Below are 20,962 nucleotides of genomic sequence, written 5' to 3'. Positions count from 1 at the left end.
GAAGCGGCAACTACTAGGAAGTGACGGTGCCTGTCCTCAGGGCACAGGCGTCGGGAAACCCCCTCGGAGGGCGTTCCTGCCCCGCATCCATCACCCAGAACCGCTCTTCTGCCAAAAGAAAGCAGGGGCAGCAGCAGGTCCCTTGGTTAGTCATTCAGCACCATCTGTACCCCCCTTTGGACTATTTTATCACAAAGTTAAAAATTTTTTAGCCAATTCATTTCTTTAAAGCTTATTAAATAGTGTTCTGCCCTTCTTTTGTTCAAATATCAACTGAGAACCATAAAAACTAGAAAGTATATAAATGGCTAGAAGTAAACGGGGAGAAAGAAGAGAAAGTCCCCTGGCCTGTGACAACAGTCAGAAGATACCTGGTGACGTATGTCCGTGAGCGAGCATCTGAGGTTCGGGGTCTGAAACCACCAGTGGAACCACACGCCCCCAGAGGCAGGTGTAGAGCAGGACGGGAGCAGGAGTGGGTGAGGTGGGGGGGAGGGGAGGAAGAGGGGACGAGGGCAGGGACAGGCCAGGAGACCAGCGAGGGAAAGGCAGAAACACGCACACCACGGGAAAGGAAGGTGGTGGGACTCGGACGTGTCACCTGGCTTGAGACGGCATCGTGGTCATCCAGTCCCCTAAGGGAGGTCAGGGTTTCTCTCCAGAAGAGGCCACTGTTGGGAAAAACAGATGGAAACCTTTTTACAAGATGAAGATGATTAAGTAAAGAACGTACTCCTATCAGCTGGGTGCTGAGGGGAGGCTTGCTTCAGGCTCTGACTGGTGAAGTCACTGCAGTAAAATCGGAAACGGGGCCCAGGGCAGGGCAGGCACAGCGCCTGCTGTTCCCAAACAGCGTCCATTCAAATACACAAAAGATACATCCTGACAGCTGAGGTTGAAGTTGGTCGTTTATTTATGAGTCTACACATTTTGTTGGCATCTTAAATGAGGTTGAAGGTGTCGAGACGGGTACCATCAGCTCTGAGTGACTGAGTCACCGGAAGCAGATGCCAGTAACCGTGCAAACTAACAGTCAGAGTACATAAAGCATGTTTTATTTTAAAAAAACCTCAGCATTAAGAATTCAACCTTCTTTGAAGCCAATCACTTTTCTGTTAAAAACGACAGTCGAAAGAGCAGACACTTCACTCTTCACACAGAGAAGCTATGTTTTTACAGAATTCAAACAAACCTCTCATCAGCCAGTGAACAAAACAAAGATGCTTCGGTAAATTCTATCAAGAAAAAATATCTTTCCCCCAAAGCATACCAATAAATATTTATATTAAAACCCACAAATATTTTTGTTTAATCAGATACAACAGAAGAAAAATTCATTTTTACGTTAATCTTTGTAGATAAGTGTGATTTCTGTGCATATGCCAACCCCGGTCTGGTTTTAAGGAACAGTGGTATGAAGAGCTGTTCTGCCGGCTGTGCACCACGGGTGTGTCACAGGCACTGAGCGTCGCAGCACACGGGCACAGGCTCCCCACAGTGAGGACGCTGTCCCCACCACCGCGCTGAGCTCCCTGCCTAGAGCCTCGGACACGAGGTCTGCCTCCCTGCACCTCAACACAGGATTAGCCCAAGACAAGCCCGCGGTTCCTGCTTTAAAATCCTCGCGTAAGCTCGTCTGCAGCCACAGCAAGCGTCTCTTTAGGGAGAAGGACTACAGTCTATGTACGTTCTGAACTGTCTACCCGAGGAAACGTGGTTTTCAGTTCCGGTATTAACCATTTCAAGGTTCTAACGCAAACTGGATTTTACCACCACTTACATGTCCCCCTTTCAAGGCTCAGTGAAGTAAACTTCTTGTCGCTTAGAAAAAGATGGACATAGATGACTGATGGACGCTACACAGCAGAGAGAGAGAGATGGTTAGAGGACAGGTATACATTGTACATAGATGGCTGGAGATGACAGAGTGTAGACAGATGGCTGATTGAGAAATGACAGATGACAGGCAGACACTGTCACCCCCCGGAGTCCACAGAAATGCTAAATGACACCCCTTTATGTCAAACAGCACAGAACTGAACACTGAGGACAATGGCTTTTAAAGAGAGGAATGCACAGTGTAACTGGAGGTTTTTGTTTTTAACCAAAAAACCCCTATACCTTCTCTGTGAAGCCACCGTGACCTGAGATAGACACGTACTCCTGTGGATCAGAGCTGTCCTGCTAAGGATACACGTGCACGGGTACCTGACCAAGGTGCCAGTCTATCAGGGAGGCAGAAAGCAAGTCTGGAGACACACGAGATGCCTCAGTGACGTGCCCAAACCAGCCAGTCTCTCATTTGGAAAAACAAAACCCTGGGTGTTAGAGAAGAGAGGCACTTTTCATCATTTTACATACAGTTTTAACTCTTAACAAGTGAGTTATTTTCCAAACAAAATTAACTGTCAAGTTGCTAAAACTGATCCATGCTTTATATATAGCATTCTTTAATCTGCAATCAAAAACAGAGAACAAAGTTTTAGAAGAAAATAAGATCAATATTTAAAAGTTCAGGAGAAATAAAAATAAAACCTCAAGGTAAGAACCACTGTCATCATCTAATGTGCGTACAGGAGGCTGGAGATGAAGACGCGTTTGCAGACAGTGCATTCACGCTGATCAGATACAGCCTTCGCTTCTCCAGGGTTTATTCTGCTTGCATATTTTAAAATTTAGTATAAAAGAAGAGTTAACACAATGTAACATGACCTTTGGAAGATTCATTTTACACCTGGATTGCAGGTTTCTGGCAACAGAAGAGAACTGCGCAGCTGCTACATTCTTATGTCATAGACTACACGTATGTGCTACATGCAGAGAAAGGGATCAAGACACGGAACAAAGAACTGCAACCGAGGACAGGAAGACGGTTTTGTGGCAAAATGCAAATTACCACTGCGCTTCTCCCGGACAGCAGCAAACCTCACGTCTCCAGTCTCAGCAACACGTGGACAACAGGAGGACGTTTCCACATAAGGCAGTTGATGTGCGGTCCCTGTTCGTGTCCACTAAGGAATTTCCTAAGTAAGCATTTGAAGAGGAGAGTCCAAATAAAACGGCACAGGGCAGATTCCCTGCAGTTTTCATCTGGGAAAGACCAAACTTGATACTCTACTAAAAACACACTGTGATACAGCAAACTCTAGGAATCTGAATGAAATGAAATACAAAGGTGCAAAATCAGGCAGATCTTGGTTTGTGAACTCGCAGGAGTGGGGCTGTCACTCCAGCTCCTCCCAGTCGTCCGTCAGGTGGCCTCTGCTCTGCCGACGGATGCTGACCAGCTTCCCCGCTGACCTGAGGCTCCAGCGCGAGCTGTTCCCGGCGCCGGCCAGGCTGGTGTACTTGGTGGAGCCCCTGGCGTCCTCCTCCCAGCCCGGCCCGGACAGACGGTCACTCATGGGGTCGCCCGAGTTGGCTGCCACGTCTTCAAGAACAAGTTTTGGTGGCTCCCAACCTTCGATCTCATCTGGTTTCTTGGACTGTGTACTCTGTTTCAAAACCAAATTGTCCCAAAATCCAGACTTCTTCTCCGTCTTCAAGTCTTCTTTTAATCGTAAGTTAGTTCTACAGGAGACGAAAGAGTTAAGTGTTGGTGATCAATCATCTCAGAGCCTCAAGTTGTGTTTATTCTATAAAATAAAAGGTTCTTTTTAAAAAAAGTCGTTTGGAAAGCTCACACAGATTTATACGTAAAACTTGAAATATTAATAAGGAAAAAGCAGTCACTACACATGATTAGGGAAACTTGTGAATGCTGTATTTAAGGTACCACACTTGGCAAAATGCAAAGTCACTCAAACAGAAGAGAAAAAAGCAGACTGTCTCAAGGCCACACGGAAGGCCGAGCTCGTCTCTGAACCAACCTGAGAAAAGAAGCCCCAGGTCCAGATTCAGAAACGGGGGGTTACTCCATTTACCACAGGTTCAGTTTTCCACGGGTTTATTCAGAGCTGCAGCCTCAGACGTTCAGAGCTCAGAGCGCTGTGTGCTCTGAGGAAGATACGGCCGACTGTGGAGGCGAATGCTCACACACGACTCAGGGCTCTGGCCGCAGTCCCCCAGCCTGGCGGCCGGGAGCATCCTCAGGACACAGGGGTAAAAACGCCGGCGTCCAGGCCCGACCCCTTCAGAGTCTCATTTGGACCGAGGGGCCAGGACACAGGCGTGTTTTCAGGCCCCCTGTGAGCTGCCACCCTGACATCCAAGAGGACCGACTTACACAGTCCCTGCAGAGAGGGCCCATGAGGTCACGACCACGGGGTCAGAGGCAGGGGAGGGCCAGACAGTGCTGGTGGGTCATGAGTGCTGCTGAGGCACCTGGTCCTCGGAAGAGAAGCCTCTCTACGGTCAGACTCACCAGGAGTCACCTGCCACTGGCAATGCCACTAGGTCATCACTGAACTTATACTTTCATCTTTAAAAACATTTTTTTGTTGTTGGCCATGCCGCATGGCTTGTGGGATCTTAGTTCCCCAACCAGGGATCAAATCCAGGCCCACGGCAGTGAAAGCGCAGAGTCCTAACCAGTGGACTGCCAGGGAACTCCCTAAATACATTTTTTAAACTTTCAAAATATTTATAATAAATTAGCAGCACTGTCAGCTTAAATATATTTTCTAAAATCTGGTTTTTTAAAATTTATTTATTTTTGGCTGTGTTGGGTTTTTGTTGCTGTCCACAGGCTTTCTCTTGTTGTGGCATGCAGGCTTCTCATTACGGTGGCTTCTCTTGTTGCAGAGCACGGGCTCTAGGTGTGTGGGCTTCGGTAGTTGTGGCACATGGGCCCAGTAGTTGTGGCTTGCGGGCTCTAGAGCACAGGCTCAGTAGTTGTGGTGCACAGGCTTAGTTGCTCTGCAGCATGTGGGATCTTGCCGGACCAGGGCTCGAACCCATTGGCAGGCGGATTCTTAACCACTGCGCCACCAGGGAAGCCCCAATTTTCTAAAATCTTTTACAGTTTACAATCTTTGCTTTTTTTTTTTTTTTTTTTTGCTGTACGTGGGCCTCTCACTGTTGTGGCCTCTCCCGTTGCGGAGCACAGGCTCCGGACGCACAGGCCCAGCGGCCATGGCTCACGGGCCTAGCCGCTCTGTGGCATGTGGGATCTTCCCGCACCGGGGCACGAACCCGTGTCCCCTGCATCGGCAGGCGGACTCTCAACCACTGCGCCACCAGGGAAGCCCAATCTTCGCATTTTTAACTGGGTTTTTTTCTTGATTTTCTGAAACTACTACACACCTTAAGCATGGCTACAAGCTGCTTTAAGGCTCATAAGTTCTCTTTACTGTTAAGTTTGAGAGCTGGTCAGAGAAGCTTTTTTTCCACTTTTCCATAATCTTTCTAAGTGCTTACTGTCAAAATCAGTACGACTCATTTCTGTCTCCTCACACGGGGAAGGAAGCCCTCAGCGTCCCTGCACACTGCCCTGCTCCCCACCACCAATGGAACGGCTGCTGTCCAGACCGCAGCTACTCACCCTCTGGACTTGGGGGATTTACATCTTTCCAGCAGGTGCTGCTCGTCATCCTTGTTAAACAGCGAAGTCACTTCTTTCCAGCCTCGGAAACTCGCTCCCTGAACCTAATAAAAGGTTAAAAAAAGATCACATCTGACAGAGTGAATAGACAGGTCACAGCTGTATTATGCAGTAGCTGCGGGGCTGCCATTCAGCACCGAAGCTGGTACCAATTTCCTTACCTGCCGCATCCGCACAGCGACTCTTCCCATCAGTTGCAGGTAATCTCCGTTACCCAGTGAGGACAGTGGGTAAACCCACCCGCGTTTAATAACAGACCATCAGTGACCACACTGCAGCCAAGCCAGGTCGGGACGGTGGGGCCCCTGACACGAGGTGGGGAGCTGCACCAACCTCCAGGTGGACTTTGAGAAGAAACCACACATTTTTGTTTATTCTAAGACAAATGATTTTGTACTTTTTCATTTCTGAAATCAGGATGTAATTAACGCTTGGCATCTCAGATTCAGAGAGAGACAGTAATAAGGGAGGAATGGAGAAAAGGAAGTACATCTCCAGAAGTCTCGTGTCAACTGCCTTTATGGTGAGCCACTCTCATGTCCCTGGAGCCCAAAATCACACCAACTGCAGCTGCTTTTCTTTGAAGGGGATGGAGGAGGGCATCTCCCATAGGGCAGACCTGGCTTTAAATGCTCTGAAATGTTAAAAATGGAGCAGCACTGAAACCTGAACCAGGAGGCTGCAAGCGAGCAGTGGTGTGAGACCATCCACAGAACAGGAAACAAACAGCTTGCGACCCTGCCGCGCTCGCCCCTCCAGGGCTGATTATGTGTCACTGAGGGCTCAGATGATGGTTGGCATGCTTTTTAGCAATTAAGCATTTTTTAATTAAGGTGTCTCCGTTTTTAAAGACATAATACTACTGCACATTTAACAGACTACAATCTAGCATAAACACAACTTTTATACACGCTGGGAAATCAAAAACTTGGCATGACTTGCTTTATTGCAGTGATCTGGACGGAACCCACTCTCTGCCTGTGCAGCAAGGTTAACAGAGTGCATCCGATGTTGTCATCGCAAGGAGAAGAACCTATTTCCTTCTTTTTCCTGTATCTACACGAGATGACGGGTGGTAGCTAACCCTAGCGTGGTCACATGTGGAATTTATACAGTGACGCGTGTCAGTTACTTCTCAATAAAACTGGGGGGCGGGGAAGAGTTCTAGGGCAACCACTCTGTAGCCTACAGGAGAAACTTACTACAAATCTCTGAGATGATCTAAATGAGATGGTAAGTCTTAGATGTGGGCCCCAGAGCTTGGGGGAAACTAGAGATAAAACCACCACCGAAAGGAGCGTCTAAAAACGTTTAAAATAATAAAAACCTCAACACAAACCACCTGTGCCGTTCAGTCCGGGAGGCCCACACTGCAGGAATGTGTCACCGGCTTAGGGCATTCTCCCCCTTCTCCCTACTCCTTTGCCTCTAAATCCTCCCTTCCCAGCTTCTCCTCACGTGTAATTGGGAAACACAGATGCGCTCGCCCTCTGGGCAGGTGCAGGGATGTATGTGAGGCGAAGGGCTCTCTGGTTGTCACCCACCACCTTTCTGTGGAGAGCATAAGGGCCCGTGTCAGACCCTGAGCTCTAACCTCACCCACACCTCCCACTGGACACTGCCCACCAGGCTTTCCTCCACCTTGCTGCCCCTCAAGAAGGGCAGCCTTCTTCCCGCCTCTCCCTCCATGGGCTGGCCTTGGTGCCCCTAGTCCGGCCAGGCTCAGAACCTGTAGGTGACCCCACCCCCTTGGATGCCACATCTGTCCCCGGCGTGTGAATCCAGGCCTCTGGTTGTGGGGACTCAGGACACCTCTCCCACTGCCACACGTCGCTCAAGGGCTGGCAATACCTGCCAGGTGACGTAAGAGCGAGGCTCCACGTCCCCAACAAGCAGATGTCCCAGGTCACAGCTGACACAGCACCTGGAAGAAATCAGACCAGATGCGAAAACCTCTCTCTGCTGGCAGATAACTACTAAGTGACAAGTGATGGCACATCTACAGAGCAGTAGGAGTTCTGAGTGGTGAGTGCTCACGTACAGTGTGGGGCAAACGGCCCGCCGGCAGCCTGAGGGAGGCCCACCCTGGGCCAGGCACATCCTACAGGAGCGCGGCCGTGTCACGCTGGGCTTAACGATCCCAAAAGAATGTGTCAAAGCCAGACCACTCCTTCACTGACAGACCTGCTCTGCCTGCAGTGCCCACGTTTACACCTGAACCGCACCCCGAGAGGGACACGGGGATGTCACCCACAGACACGACTGCAGCCACCCAGCAGGTCCCAGCCCAAGGGCTCTGCCCCTGATCTCAGGGAGGCTGCCCTCCACAAGCACCATATGAAGGGTGCCCGTGGACATGGAAGCGCTCCTGAGCTCACCTGGAAAGGTGGGCTGTGTGGAGGGCAAGTGCCATTTGCGGTGTGGGGTGAGGAAGTTTCCATCCTCAGAGGGCAGAGGTGAGAAACTCAAATGCGTCTTGCAGTCAGAAGGGCCAGGGGTAAAAAAATTCTTTATAAGTGAGACGAGAGCCAGGGAGAAAGGGACGGCCCCAAAATGAAGACACACATGATACGCTGTGAAACTGAGCAGTACCCAAGAAGCTGTCCAAAAGAGATGAGAAAATGAATTTCAGCTCCGAACAAGGAAGAATTACTTTTCCCTGTGCCCATAACTCCGTTAAAAAAAAAAGTACTTCACATCCCATGGGAGGAAAATCTATGGAATCCTAGAAAGAAAGTTGTCATCCATAACTTACCAAAACTCGTTCTGTTGGAGCAATTTAGCAGGAGGGTCTTGTTACACCTCGTCTACTGCCCTGCGTGAGCACAAAGCCCGACTGGGATCTCCGGGCCTCCCGCTCTGCCTGGGCAGAAAGTGAATTCACAGCACTGCCCACGGCTGAGTAAAGCTCCCAACCTTGCCAACCAGAGTCCAACAGGCAGAGCTGATCACCCACAAAGCAAAGCCAGCAGCACCATCCGACAAGGGAACTTGGGGCGCGGGTCAGCTTGAGTCAAGACCACAAAGAGCCTTACCATCTGCTGCCCCTGGGAGGGGAAACTAACCCACGGCCCGCCCACGGCTGAGTACAGCCTTCATCCCGCCTGACCAGGGGCCCTGAGCAGAGCACACAGGAGGCCGTGCTGTCTATCCAGCAGCCCTGCTTACGGTGGCAGCTGAGTGGAGGGCACAGCCCGAGGTTTTCCCTTCTGCAGAGCAAAACCGGTGGCCCCGTGTAGCCAGGGAATCCAGGCACAGTCCAGCCAGATTTGGGGTCCCAGACATTAAGCTGGGCAGACCCTGAGGCCCACGCTGCTGCCCCACCAGGCACGGAAGCTAATGCACAGCCCCCTCTACTGCTGAGGATAGCATCCCATCCTGGCTGTTTGTGGAGCCTAACCAGAGAACCCAGGCCCCTGCGGTCCCTCTTACAGTCTCAACGTGGGCAGAGAACCAAGCCAGCCAACCTGTCTGAACACTGTCAGCCAGCAGCAACCCCCCGACCCAACAGGACCTCAGGGCCCAGGGCTCAGACAGCGGCCTTGCCCCAGAGTAAACACGCATAGCAAGCCCCATCTGCCTAAGCACGTTAGCAGCTGACAGGTCCAGAAACCCAAACTAAGCTGCTCAAGAACTGTCTCTAGCAAAGAATCTATAAGGCCTGGAAGAGGAACCCACTCACTCAAAAGCACATAAGACAACGTAAGGAGTCAAGCATCACGATGGCGGGTAAATGTCACACCACCAAAGGGAACTAATAAAGCTCCAATAACCCAAAAGAAATGTGATATCTATGAACTATCAAAGAATTCAGAATAACCCTGTTAAAGAAGTTTAGTGAACCACAATAACACACACAACTAAATGAAATTAGGAAAACAACACATGAACAAAACAGGAGTTCAAAAAAGAAGCAGGCACCATCAAAAACAAAAACAAAGAAAACCACACACCAGAAATCTTGGAACTGAAAAACACAGTCACTGAACTGAAAAATTTCAATTGACAGCTTCAAAACTAGCCTTCACAATACAGAGAAACAATTGAAACGATCAGTGACCTGGAAGACAGGACAGCTGAAATTATCCAGTCAGAGGAGCAAAAAAAAAGAAAGAATGAGGAAAGCCAGAGGGACTTGGGGAACATAGTCAGAAACAACAATATCCACATTACAGCAATTCCAGGAGAAGATAAAGGGACAGAAAGTATATTTAAAGCAATAATGGCTGAAAATGTCTCAAGCCTGGGGAGAGAAATGGATATCCAGATCTGTGAAACCCAAAGGACCCCAAATAGGTTGAACCCAAATACATCTACATTGAGACACACAATTGTTAAAAGTCAAAGACAAAGAAACAATTTTGAAAGCAGCAAGAGAAAAGAGACAAGTTACATACAAGGGAACCGGCTACCCTCCCCCAATAAAACTATGGAGAGATTTCTAAGAGAAACTTTTCAGGCCAGGAGAGGATGGGAAGATATATTCAAAATATTTTTTTAATTATTAAAATTTTTACTTTATTTATTGAATTATAATTAACATACAATATTATAAAATGTTATAAAATATTAGAAGAAAAAACTGTCAACTAAGATTTCTATACCAGCAAAACTGTCCTTCAGAAATAAGGAGAGATAAAGACTCTGCCAAACAAACAAAAGCTGAGGGAGCTCATCAGCAAAATTAAAGGACTCTAATTAGCATCATAAAGACATGAAGGTAGTGCAAAACTCACTAGGACAGGTAAATTTATGGTCAGAGTTAGAGTCTGTAATATGGTAGTAATGGTGGTGCATAAATCACAACTCTAGTTTAAAAGTAGAAAAAAAGTACTAAAAATAATCATAACTACAACACTCTGTCCTTGGGTATACAACATAAAACATATGTAAACTATAAAGTCAGTAACCTAAAATGTGAGGGGGAGAAGAAATAGAAGTTACATACTGCTTGCCAAGGCAGGGGACATAGGTTCGATCTCTGGTCTGGGAAGATCCCACATGGCACGGAGCAACTAAGCCCGTGTGCCACAACTACTGCACTCTAGAGCCCACGAGCCACAACTGCTGAAGCCCATGTGCCACAACTACTGAATGCTGCATGCTTTAGGGCCTACGTGCCGCAACTACTGAAGCCCGTGTGCCTAGAGCCCACGCTCCGCAACAAGAGAAGCCACTGCAATGAGGAGCCCGAGCACCACAATGAAGAGCAGTCCCCACTCACCGCAACTAGAGAAAGCCCGCACGCAGCAACGAAGACCCAAGGCAGCCAAGAAACAAACGAAAACCACAATAAAAGAGAGCAGGATAAAAAGCAAGGAACAATGGATCTATGACATAGCCAGAAAGAAATTAACGAAATGTCTTGCCTATCAATAATTAAATTTAAATGCACTAAAGTTTCCAATCAAAAGACACAAAATGACTGAATGGATTAAACAAAAACAATATGCTTCCTACGAAGAGACTCACTTTAGCCTTAAAGACACACATAGGCTGAGAGTGAACGGATGATGGGAAGAGATACTTCAAGACAATAGACTTTACAAATGGTAAAGAGGGACAAAGAAGGCCACTATATAATGATAAAGGGGTCAATCCATCAAGAAGATACAATTAATATTTATGTACCCAACATTGGAGTGCATAAATGTATAAAGTAAAAACTAACAGACCTAAGGGAATTCCCTGGCAGTCCAGTGGTTAGGACTCAGCTCTTTCACTGCTAAGGGCCTGGGTCTGATCCCTGGTTGGGGAACTAAGACCCCACAAGTCACGCAGTGTGGCCAAAAAAGCAAAACAAAACTAACAGAGCTAAAAAGAGAAGTAAACTGCAATACAGTAATAGCTGGGGAATTTAATACCCCACTCTCAACAATGGATATAGATCATCCAGAGAATCAGTATGGAAAGAGTGAGTCTGAACAACACTATAGATGAAATGAACCTAACAGACAAATGTAGAACATTCTGTATAGCATGACAGCAAAATACACATTCTTTCAAGCACACATGGAATGTTTTCTATGACAGACCATATGTTAGGCCACAAAACAAGTCTGAGCAAATTCAAGAAGGCTGAAAGCATGGTAAGTATCTTCTCTGACCACAACATATACCATCAGTAAGAGGAGGAAAACTGGAAACTGCATGAATACATGGAAACTAAACAAGGCTCTCCTGAACAACCCACAGGTCAAAGAAGATATTAAAGGGGAAATAAAACTGTTATCTTGAGACAAACAAAAATGGAAACAGCATACTAAAACTTACAGATGCAGTGAAAGCAGTTCTAAGAGACAAGTTCACACAGAAACAAGGAAGATCCCAAATAACATAACTCTGTGCTTCAGGGAAGTAGGAAAAAAAGAATGAACTGAGCCAAGTTAGTAGAATAAAGAAAATGATAAAGAGAAGAAATAAATGAAATACAGAACAAGAAAATGATAGATTTACAAAACTAAGAGTTGGTTCTTTGAAAACATAAACAAAATTGACAAACCTTTAGCTAGACTCCCCAGGGAAAACAGAACCAAAATCAACAAAACTCTAAATGAAAGAAACATTACTATTGATACCACATAAATATAAGGATCATAAGAAGCTACTATGAAATTACAACTCATATCACAGAGAAACAAACAACCATAAGAGAATACTATGAACAGTTACATGCCAACAAACTGGACTACCAAGATGAAATGGAAAGATTCTCAGAAACATATAACCTACTGAGACTGAATAAGAAGAAATATAAAATCTGAACAGACCATTTACTAGTAAGGAAATTGAATCAGTAATTTAAAAAATCTCCCAATGAAGAGAAGTCCAGGACCAGACAGCTTCACTGGTGAATTTTATCAAACATTTAAAGAAGAATTAACATTAATTCTTCTCAAACTCTTCCAGAAAATCGGAGAGGAAGGAACACTTGTAAACTCATTTTTCAAGGCCAGAATTACCCTGATACCAAAGTCAGAAAAGAACAGTGCAAGAAAAGAAAAATTATAGGCAGGCCAATTTTCCTGATGAACACAGATGCAAAAATTCTCAATACTAGCAAACCAAATTCAGCAGCACATTAAAAGGATCATTCACCATGATCGAGTGGGATTTCCCTGGGATGCAAAGATGGTTGAAACACACAAATCAAATAAGTGTGATACATCACATTAATAGAACGAAAGAAAAGAAATACCATCTCAGTAGATGCAGAAAAGGCATTTGACAAAATTTTCAACATTCATGATAAAAACTTAAGTATGGAAGGAACATACCTCAGCATAATAAAGACTACAGATGAAAAGTCCACAGCTAACGTCATACTCAATGATGAAAGGTCAAAAACTTTTCCCCTAAGATCAGGAACAAGACAAGGATGTCCACTCTCACCACTCCTATTCAACACAGTACTTACTGAAAGTCCTGGCCAGAGAAATAAATAGAGAGTATCAGAATTGGAAAGGAAGAAGGAAAACTGTTTCTATTTGCAGAATCCATGATTTTATATACAGAAAATCCTAATGACTCCACCAAAAAAAAACTGTTAGAACTAATCAATAAAGTCAATAAAGCTGCAGGTTACAAAATTAACATTCAGGACTTCCCTGGTGGTGCAGTGGTTAATAATCCACCTGCCAGTGCAGGGGACACGGGTTTGAGCCCTGTTCCGGGAAGATTCCACATGCCACAGAGCAACTAAGCCCATGCACCACAACTACTGAGCCTGCACTCTAGAGCCCGCAAGCTATAACTACTGAGCCCTTGTGCCACAACTACCAAAGCCCACATGCCTAGAGCCCGTGCTCCGCAACAAGAGAAGCCACTGCAATGAGAAGCCCACACACCGCAGCAAAGAGTAGCCCCCACTCACCTCAACTAGAGAACACCTGCGCACAGCAACAAAGACCCAACACAGCCCAAAATAGAAATAAATTTAAAACATTAACATTCAAAAATTGGTACCACTTCTACAAGCTAACAATAAATTATGTGAAAAAGAAATAAAATGATACCATTTACAATGGCATCTAAAACATAAAATACTTAAGAATAAATTTAACCAAGGAAGTCAAAGATCTCTACACTGAAAACTACAAGACATTGATGAAAAAGATACAGATAAATGGAAAGGTATCCCATGTTCATGGGTTGGAAGAATTAATATTGTTAAAATGTCCATACTACCCAAAGCCATCTCTAGGTTCAATGCAATCCCTATTGAGATTCTAATGGCATTTTTTACAGAAGTGGAAAAAACAGAAACAATCCTAAAATGTGTATGGAACCATAATAGACCTTGAATAGCTAAAGTAATCCTGAGAAAGAAGAACAAAGCAAAAGGCATCACACATCTTGATTTCAAGCTATACTATAAAGCTACAGTCATCAAAACAGTATGGTACTGGCATAAAAACCGACACATAGATCAATGGAACAGAACTGAGAGCCCAGAAATATACCCATGCATATACAGTCAACTAATACTTGACAAGGGAGCCAAGAATATTCAATGGAGAAAAGACAGTCTCTCTTCAATAAATGGTCATGGGAAAGCCAGACAGCCACATACATGCAGAAGAATGAAATTGGACCCCTATCTTACACCATTCACAGAAATTAACTTGAAAGAGATTAAAGACGTAAATGTAAGACTGGAAACCATAAAACTCCTAAAAGAAAACATAAGAAAATAAAGCTCTTTGACATAGGTCTTGGCAATGATTTTTTGGGAAAATCACCACTAGAGCACAAGCAACAAAATAAAAAACAAGTGGGATGACAACAGACAAATAAGCTTCTGCGCAGCAAAAGAAACCATCAACAAAGTGAAAAGACAGCCTACAGAATGAGAAAAAATATTTGCAAACTATATACCAGATAATATCCAAAATATTTGAAGAACTCATAGGACTCAATAACAACAAAAAGCAAACAATATGGTGTAGAAATAGGCAGAGGATCTGACTAGAAAATTTTCAAAAGAAGACATACAGGTCACCAACAGGTACATGAAAAGGTCCTCAACATCTCTAATCATCAGGGAAATGCAAATCAGAACCATAAGGAGATATCACCTCACACCTGTCAGAATAGCCATCATCAGACAGACAAGAAGTAACAAGTGTTGGTGAGGGTGTGGAGAAAAGGGAGCCCTCGTGCACTGTTGGTGGGAATGTAGATTGGTGTAGCCACTGTGGAGAACAGCGTGGAGGTTCCTCAAAAATATAAAAAATAAAAACTACCATATGACCGAGCAGTTCCACTTCTGGATATTGATCTAAAGGAAACAAAAATACTAACTCAAAAAGATATATGTACCCCCATGTTCACAGCAGCACTGTTTACAACAGCCAAGATATGGAAACAACCTGAGTGTCCGTCGGTAGATGAATAGATAAAATGTGGCATATAGGGCTTCCCTGGTGGCGCAGTGGTTGAGAGTCCGCCTGCCGATGCAGGGGACAGGGGTTCGTGCCCCAGTCCGGGAAGATCCCACATGCCGCGGAGCGGCTGGGCCCGTGAGCCATGGCTGCTGAGCCTGCGCGTCCAGAGCCTGTGCTCCTCAACGGGAGAGGCCACAGCAGTGAGAGGCCCGCATACCACACACACACAAAAAAAAGATGCAGCATATATACAATGGAACATTACTCAGCCATAAAAAAAATAAAATAAAATCCTGCCTTTTGTGACAGCATGGATGGACCTGAGGACATTATGCTATGGAAAATAAGTGAGACAGAGAAAGACAAATGCCATATGATCTCAGTTATCAATGGAATCTTGAAAAAAAATTAATTTGTGGTTACCAAAGGAGAGTGGGTGGAATTGGGGGAAGGTGGTCAAATGGCACAAACTTACAGTTATAAGGTAAACAAGTATTGGCCGTGTGCATGATGACACGGACGGCAATGCTGTAATGTGCATTCGAAAGCTGTTAAGAGAAGGCTGTTAAGAGCTCATCACAAGGAAAATAATGTTTCCTTTTTTTGTATCTATGAGACCGTGGATGTTAGCTAAATTTACTGTTGTCCTCCTTTCGAAATATATATAAGTCATCACTATGCTGTACATCTGAAAGTTATTCAGCGCTGTGTGTCAGTTATATCTCCTAAAACTGGAAAAAAGCAAACTAACTAGACCTGTGAACTTCGTCTCTTTGGATCTGGAAAATAGAACCTTATCTGACCAAGTTAAACACTCTAAGCTGCCATCCCTCCAACTCGGTCTCACAGTTTGTAATCTTAAAATATTGAAAAAGGGGCTTTGCTGGGGGCGCAGTGGTTGAGAGTCTACCTGCCGATGCAGGGGACGCGGGTTCGTGCCCCGGTCTGGGAGGATCTCACATGCCGCGGAGCGGCTGGGCCCATGGGCCATGGCCGCTGAGCCTGCGCGTCCGGAGCCTGTGCTCCGCAACGGGAGAGGCCACAGCAGTGAGAGGCCCGCGTACCGCAAAAAAAAAAAAAAGACTTCCCCAAAACACAAGCTGAGAAAAAACCAAGTACAAAACTTCATTACCTAAAAAAAAAAAAAAAAAAAAAAACAATTGAACAAAATGTCCCAAAGTTAAAGACCAAAATATAGTACCATTTGCATTTACTCTTGTTTTTCCTCAAATATAGAGCTTTAAGTGCTTTAATTATCCAAATGTGACAGATGCAAGTTTCTCATCTCAGATTTTTCTGGCAAAGTGTGTAACCGAGTTATTAGAAGTATCTGATTATACATGCACTGTGAGAAAGCATTAGCTACCTGCCCCCAGGCTGCCAGGGCAACTCTTGGTCCAAAAGAGGATCAAAACACAAATTTTACCCGAGCAAGAAAAATTACATGAAAACTGCATGGTGATAAATGAGATGCGCCATTTCAGTGATGGGGGCAAAGGAAATATTATGCCAAGATATCTCTGAAAATCAGAAACGAATGCAAGGGATGAGGAGGAAGAATACAACCTAGTGCTCTGTTGGGTTCTGTGGATGCCACATAACCTGAGGGTACTGGTCCAGTCCAGATCCCATGGCATATGAATGCTTTAATAAAAGCAATTATTTTTTAAAGTTATTTAAGGTCAAACATCAGGAGAAAAATGTTACTCTTCCTTAGGTCAGGCATCCCAATCTTTCAGCAGGAAAACACTGCTGTCACCCCACAGGGGTGGCGTTCAGCTTCAGTGTCATGGTCGTCTGCACCAGGTGACGTTACTGCAGTGCTGTCACCCCACAGTCATCCGCCCGGGAGTGCGCTTCCTTGCGTGGATCAAAGAGGTCAACGCATAGCGCCGGCCGCCTGAAGCCGGAGGCCATGCGCTGTGTCAGGGCAGAGCCCAACTCCAGAGTCATCCTGTCGGCGGGCTAAGGGCCATCACTCTGCCCCAGGAAGGGCTCGGATCCGTGCCGGGAAGCTGCTTTGGAGTGAAAAGTACTCAGAGGTTGGGCAGTGTGGGGTGGCTTGGGGCCGGGCGGGAGCCTCCCCAGAGCCCCCCCCTCAGCACCCCAACTCTGCCTGGGGGCTCTGGAGGCAGTGGGTGCTGTGGGCATGACTTCCAAGCCACAAACCAGGGCCGAGGCCCTGCCCTCAGTACCCCGCACGGGAAGGGACTCAGTCTGGTGTGTCCCAAAGGACAGCGACGGCCAAGGTTCTGAATAAAATGTAATTTTAAAAGCCTAATTTCCTAACCCTTCTAAATTTTAGAACTCACAACCACTTTATGTTTAAACACTGAATTCATTGAGAAACTGGTAATCCTGGAGGAAACTGATTTCACAACCCAGTCCAGGCCTCTAGGTCAAGCTGTGAAACCAAAGGCCCCGTCGCCGGACTAGAGCTCTCCGGCTCCGGGAGAATTGCTACGGGGCCTTCACAGGCTCACAGACGCACGAGGTGAAGAGGTCTGAGAAGAAGGCGGTCCCGCCGCTGATGGCAGAGACAGAAACGGGAGGGAGGGCGTGGGAGCGGCCACAGGTGTGAAGGGGGACCAGGGGGACCGGGGCCGGCGTGAGGCCAAGGAGACACCCGGCCCTCAGCCCTGCCCATCAGACACTGTGCAGCACAGGGAATGTAGCCAGTATTTGATGATGACTATACATGGAGTATAACCTTTAAAAACTGGATCACTATGTTGCACACCTGTAACTCATATAATATCGTACATCACCTGTATCTCAATTTAAAAAACCCTTCAGATGACACACACACACTTCAGGCACACTCTTCAGACCTGAGGCAGGACGACACCTGCTAAGGACCTGTGGGTAACAGAGGCACCGGCGCCCTCCCCGTCCCCGTCCCCGTCCCGGGTAGAGTGAGGCAGGCCTGCTGGCTGGACTGTGCCCCTGTGCTTTCGCTCTGCCCAATGCAGGGACACAGCGGTTCCTCCACTAGTGCACTGAGCTTTAGGGACAGCTGGGGTGAGCCGAGGGCCTTCCATTCCCTGGACTGAACCCGACCAGAAGCAGCCACTCCGCAGCCGGGGGCTCTGTATCCATCCGGCTGACAGTTTTAATCTGTCGGGATGGCACTCACCAAAGAACTGTACATAAACTCCTTGGACCAAGTAGAGAAACAGCTAAGGCTTCACGTGGCTTGCTGTGGAAACTACATTCTGTGCAACCGTCTGCCGTGGAAATGCTCCTTGGTGGGGACATGCACTTGTTCTGGAGTGTGCAGTGTTGCAGCTGCGTTCGCCGATAGTAACGAACACATGTAGTAGTTTCTAAAATATGGAAAATGTTCCTGATCAACCACCAATTAAACTTTGGTTACTTGGTTTGTTTGGTCACTTGTTCAACAATGTTTAAATCTTTTAAATACCCTAATCATTTGACAGTCAAATAAATTATTCATGCTAATGGAAGAAAAGAGACAGGTTCGTGATTCAGAGCAAAGTGCATCTTTGTGCCGAAAGCATGAGCAGGAAAATACACTGCCGAGTCCCGAGGGGGGCGACCCGAACGCCTGTCTGCTGAGGCCTCATTAGGCAGATGCGGTGCATCCACACCTGGGGGCAGAAGGGGCCACAGGGACTAACACCGACCCACCAGCAAGATGCCAGCGGTGCTACCAGCTGCCCGTACAGCTCTGGGGACACACACACTCTTTGTACTTAGCACATCTGGGCGTGCATATATGTACTGACGTCCTTCTGTGTTTAGATGTGTTACATGCAGACAGGATCTCTAGAGGAAAGAGCAAAAACTGTGAACTGGAGAACTGGGTGGCAGGCAGACACGAGACTCAACGTGTCCCCTTCAGTACAGCTACAGTTGCAGACCATGTGTCCTAGTCGGAGAGAGCAGGGAACAGGGCATCCCTGAAGGGCTGGCTGGCGGGGGCCGAGGCGGGAGGAGGCCCCAGGAAACTAAAAGGCAGACGGTGGACAGAAAGAGTACGAGGTGTTACCAAGCAGATACTGACTCTTCTGGCAGGAGGAGACCTCAGTGCACAGAGCAAGTTGCCAGATAGAAACTGACGCAGGGCAGAGCTCAGCCAGAGTCAGGGTGCAACCCAGCTAAGATGGATTTCATGAGGAAAAGCAAGAGCATGGCTGAGGGTTTTCCAGCATCAAAGACAGACGTGCAGTGGCCACAGCAGCAGCCCCCAGTTCAGAACAGAGCTCCCCGCTGGGGGGACCATGCCTCCCAGATGCTGTGGAAAGGAACACGTGCAGCAGTGCATTCTCAGGTGTCGGAAAACGTCTGATCCACAGCAGAGGCCACTGAGGGCACGTGGGATTCTGCCCCGTAGGTAACAGGTCAAATAAAACACATCTCAACCCCGTGCCCGTGGGAAACGTCTCCCTAATGCTGCAGAAAAGACTGCTCTGAAAAGTGCTTCCCTCTGAAACCCAGAAGCAAAGAGCAAACAGTTTATACACACAGAGGCCAGTCTCTACAGAGGCCGCATTCTACAGATTCTCTCTCTGCAACATAGGATAAGCACTGAGCTTGGAAACCTGCAGGCAGGTATCTTGAGAGATAGCTTCAACATTAAAAAGGGTAACTTCCGAGACCAGAACTCATGGTGGGGAGGGGAGAAATGGGTACTGCTTCTTTTATTTAATTATAAACTTTACAGTTCTTTCCGAATTTGAAAAACAAAAAAACCAGCTATTTTTCTATGAAAGATTGCAGAAGTTTTTGGATTTTTAATGATAAAAATCCAAAGTCCTCAATATAAAGAGTTTTATAAAACAATTTTAAAAAAATCAAAACAACCTAGTAGGAAAATGGGCAAAACGAAAGAAAACAGGATCTTCTCTGACTAGGGAAGGCTGAGTATATGGGAGAAGCTTGGTCATGTGACCAGGTCTTCAGCTCAGGAGACACAGGACCCGGTCAGGCGAGCCTTCTGTTCTACAGCCAGAGAGAAGGGGAGGACTAGTGGCCTGAAATGACTCGGATCTTCTGTCATTAAACAGCTCCCAGCAGCTCTGTGCCCCCACCCCGCCCTGCCGGCAGCCCTTGGCCTTTCCTGATGCCCGAGACGCTGTCTTCTGCATAACATGCCCTTCTTTTCCTTCAGTTTTCTTTCGCTCGTTTAGCCTTGGGGTGCAGCCATGAAGTGTTATTAAAAGTCCTGAAGCTAGAAACAAGTCCCCAAATGAGGTGCGAAATGAGATCTCTTCAGGAGGCACAGGACCGTGGACGCTGTCCCCACAGAGGTGGCCCGGGTCTCTGCGCCTGCCCTGGATCTGCACACCCTTGGCCACCACCTTATTATCACCCAAGCGTCTCAGGAGGAGAAGCTCAGTACTCGGCCCTCCCGCAAACACGACCCGTTCACACTCCCGGTTCACTGACTTCTTTGTGCTCTACTATCTCAGGAAGTGAACACAGAGATCTTGGAATGTTTAAATTCTAACACACCAAAAACTATTCAAACACAGACAATGGTTAAGACAAAAGAACTCTGCTCTTGGCTTTTGCACATTTCGGAACCAAACGTAATAAATTCATTCAGACCTTTTAAGCTGCATTTTTAATCATTTCCTATTCTGAAAAACTTCCACCTTATGTCCTTTTTAAAAGAGCTATTTGAAAACCAACTGGCTAATTGTATATTAATAGTGGTAATTACTTATTTAGAGCAGGATTTAGAGAGTGGGGAAAAGGGAATTTTTCCTTCCCACACCAAATTTTTTAACAAAGTGTTTACCCAGAATAAAACTTAACCTTAAATGATTACTTAAATACTCAATTTATGTAACCAATATAAATTACAACCTTCATATAATCTTGTAGGCCTGATGAAAACAAACATTAATTAATACATGTGGAGTACTTATGTAACTGGAAAATCCAAACCCATCCACACTCCCCACTAACAACCTTCCTTGGTACAAACTGTGCAACAGGTTTGCCAAGTGCTGAAAGGGACTAATCCAGTAGGAGCGTTAACTGTTCCCTACAAATCCACGCACCC

The 20,962-nt window shown here is 46.3% G+C and overlaps 1 protein-coding gene across 1 annotated transcript in view; it reads right to left on the bottom strand.

The window, feature by feature from the left end:
- Positions 1 to 890: 890 nt before the first annotated feature.
- TDRP (testis development related protein) overlaps positions 891 to 20,962 on the bottom strand; it is a gene marked incomplete at its 5' end in the record, with an annotated part of 54,397 nt that continues 34,325 nt past the window's right edge. Inside the window, 2 exon segments of the mRNA XM_030762548.2 lie at positions 891 to 3,570; positions 5,483 to 5,586. Of these exon segments, the coding sequence (XP_030618408.2) occupies positions 3,225 to 3,570; positions 5,483 to 5,586 (450 nt within the window).

This window comes from Delphinapterus leucas, chromosome 21 (assembly GCF_059928025.1).
Source record: "Delphinapterus leucas isolate spDelLeu-1000000601 "Yukka" chromosome 21, BTC_Dleu_Yukka2, whole genome shotgun sequence".
NCBI classification, from domain to species: domain Eukaryota; kingdom Metazoa; phylum Chordata; class Mammalia; order Artiodactyla; family Monodontidae; genus Delphinapterus; species Delphinapterus leucas.
Note: the sequence above shows the minus strand (reverse complement) of the source record. Positions and strands in the feature narration are given on the sequence as shown.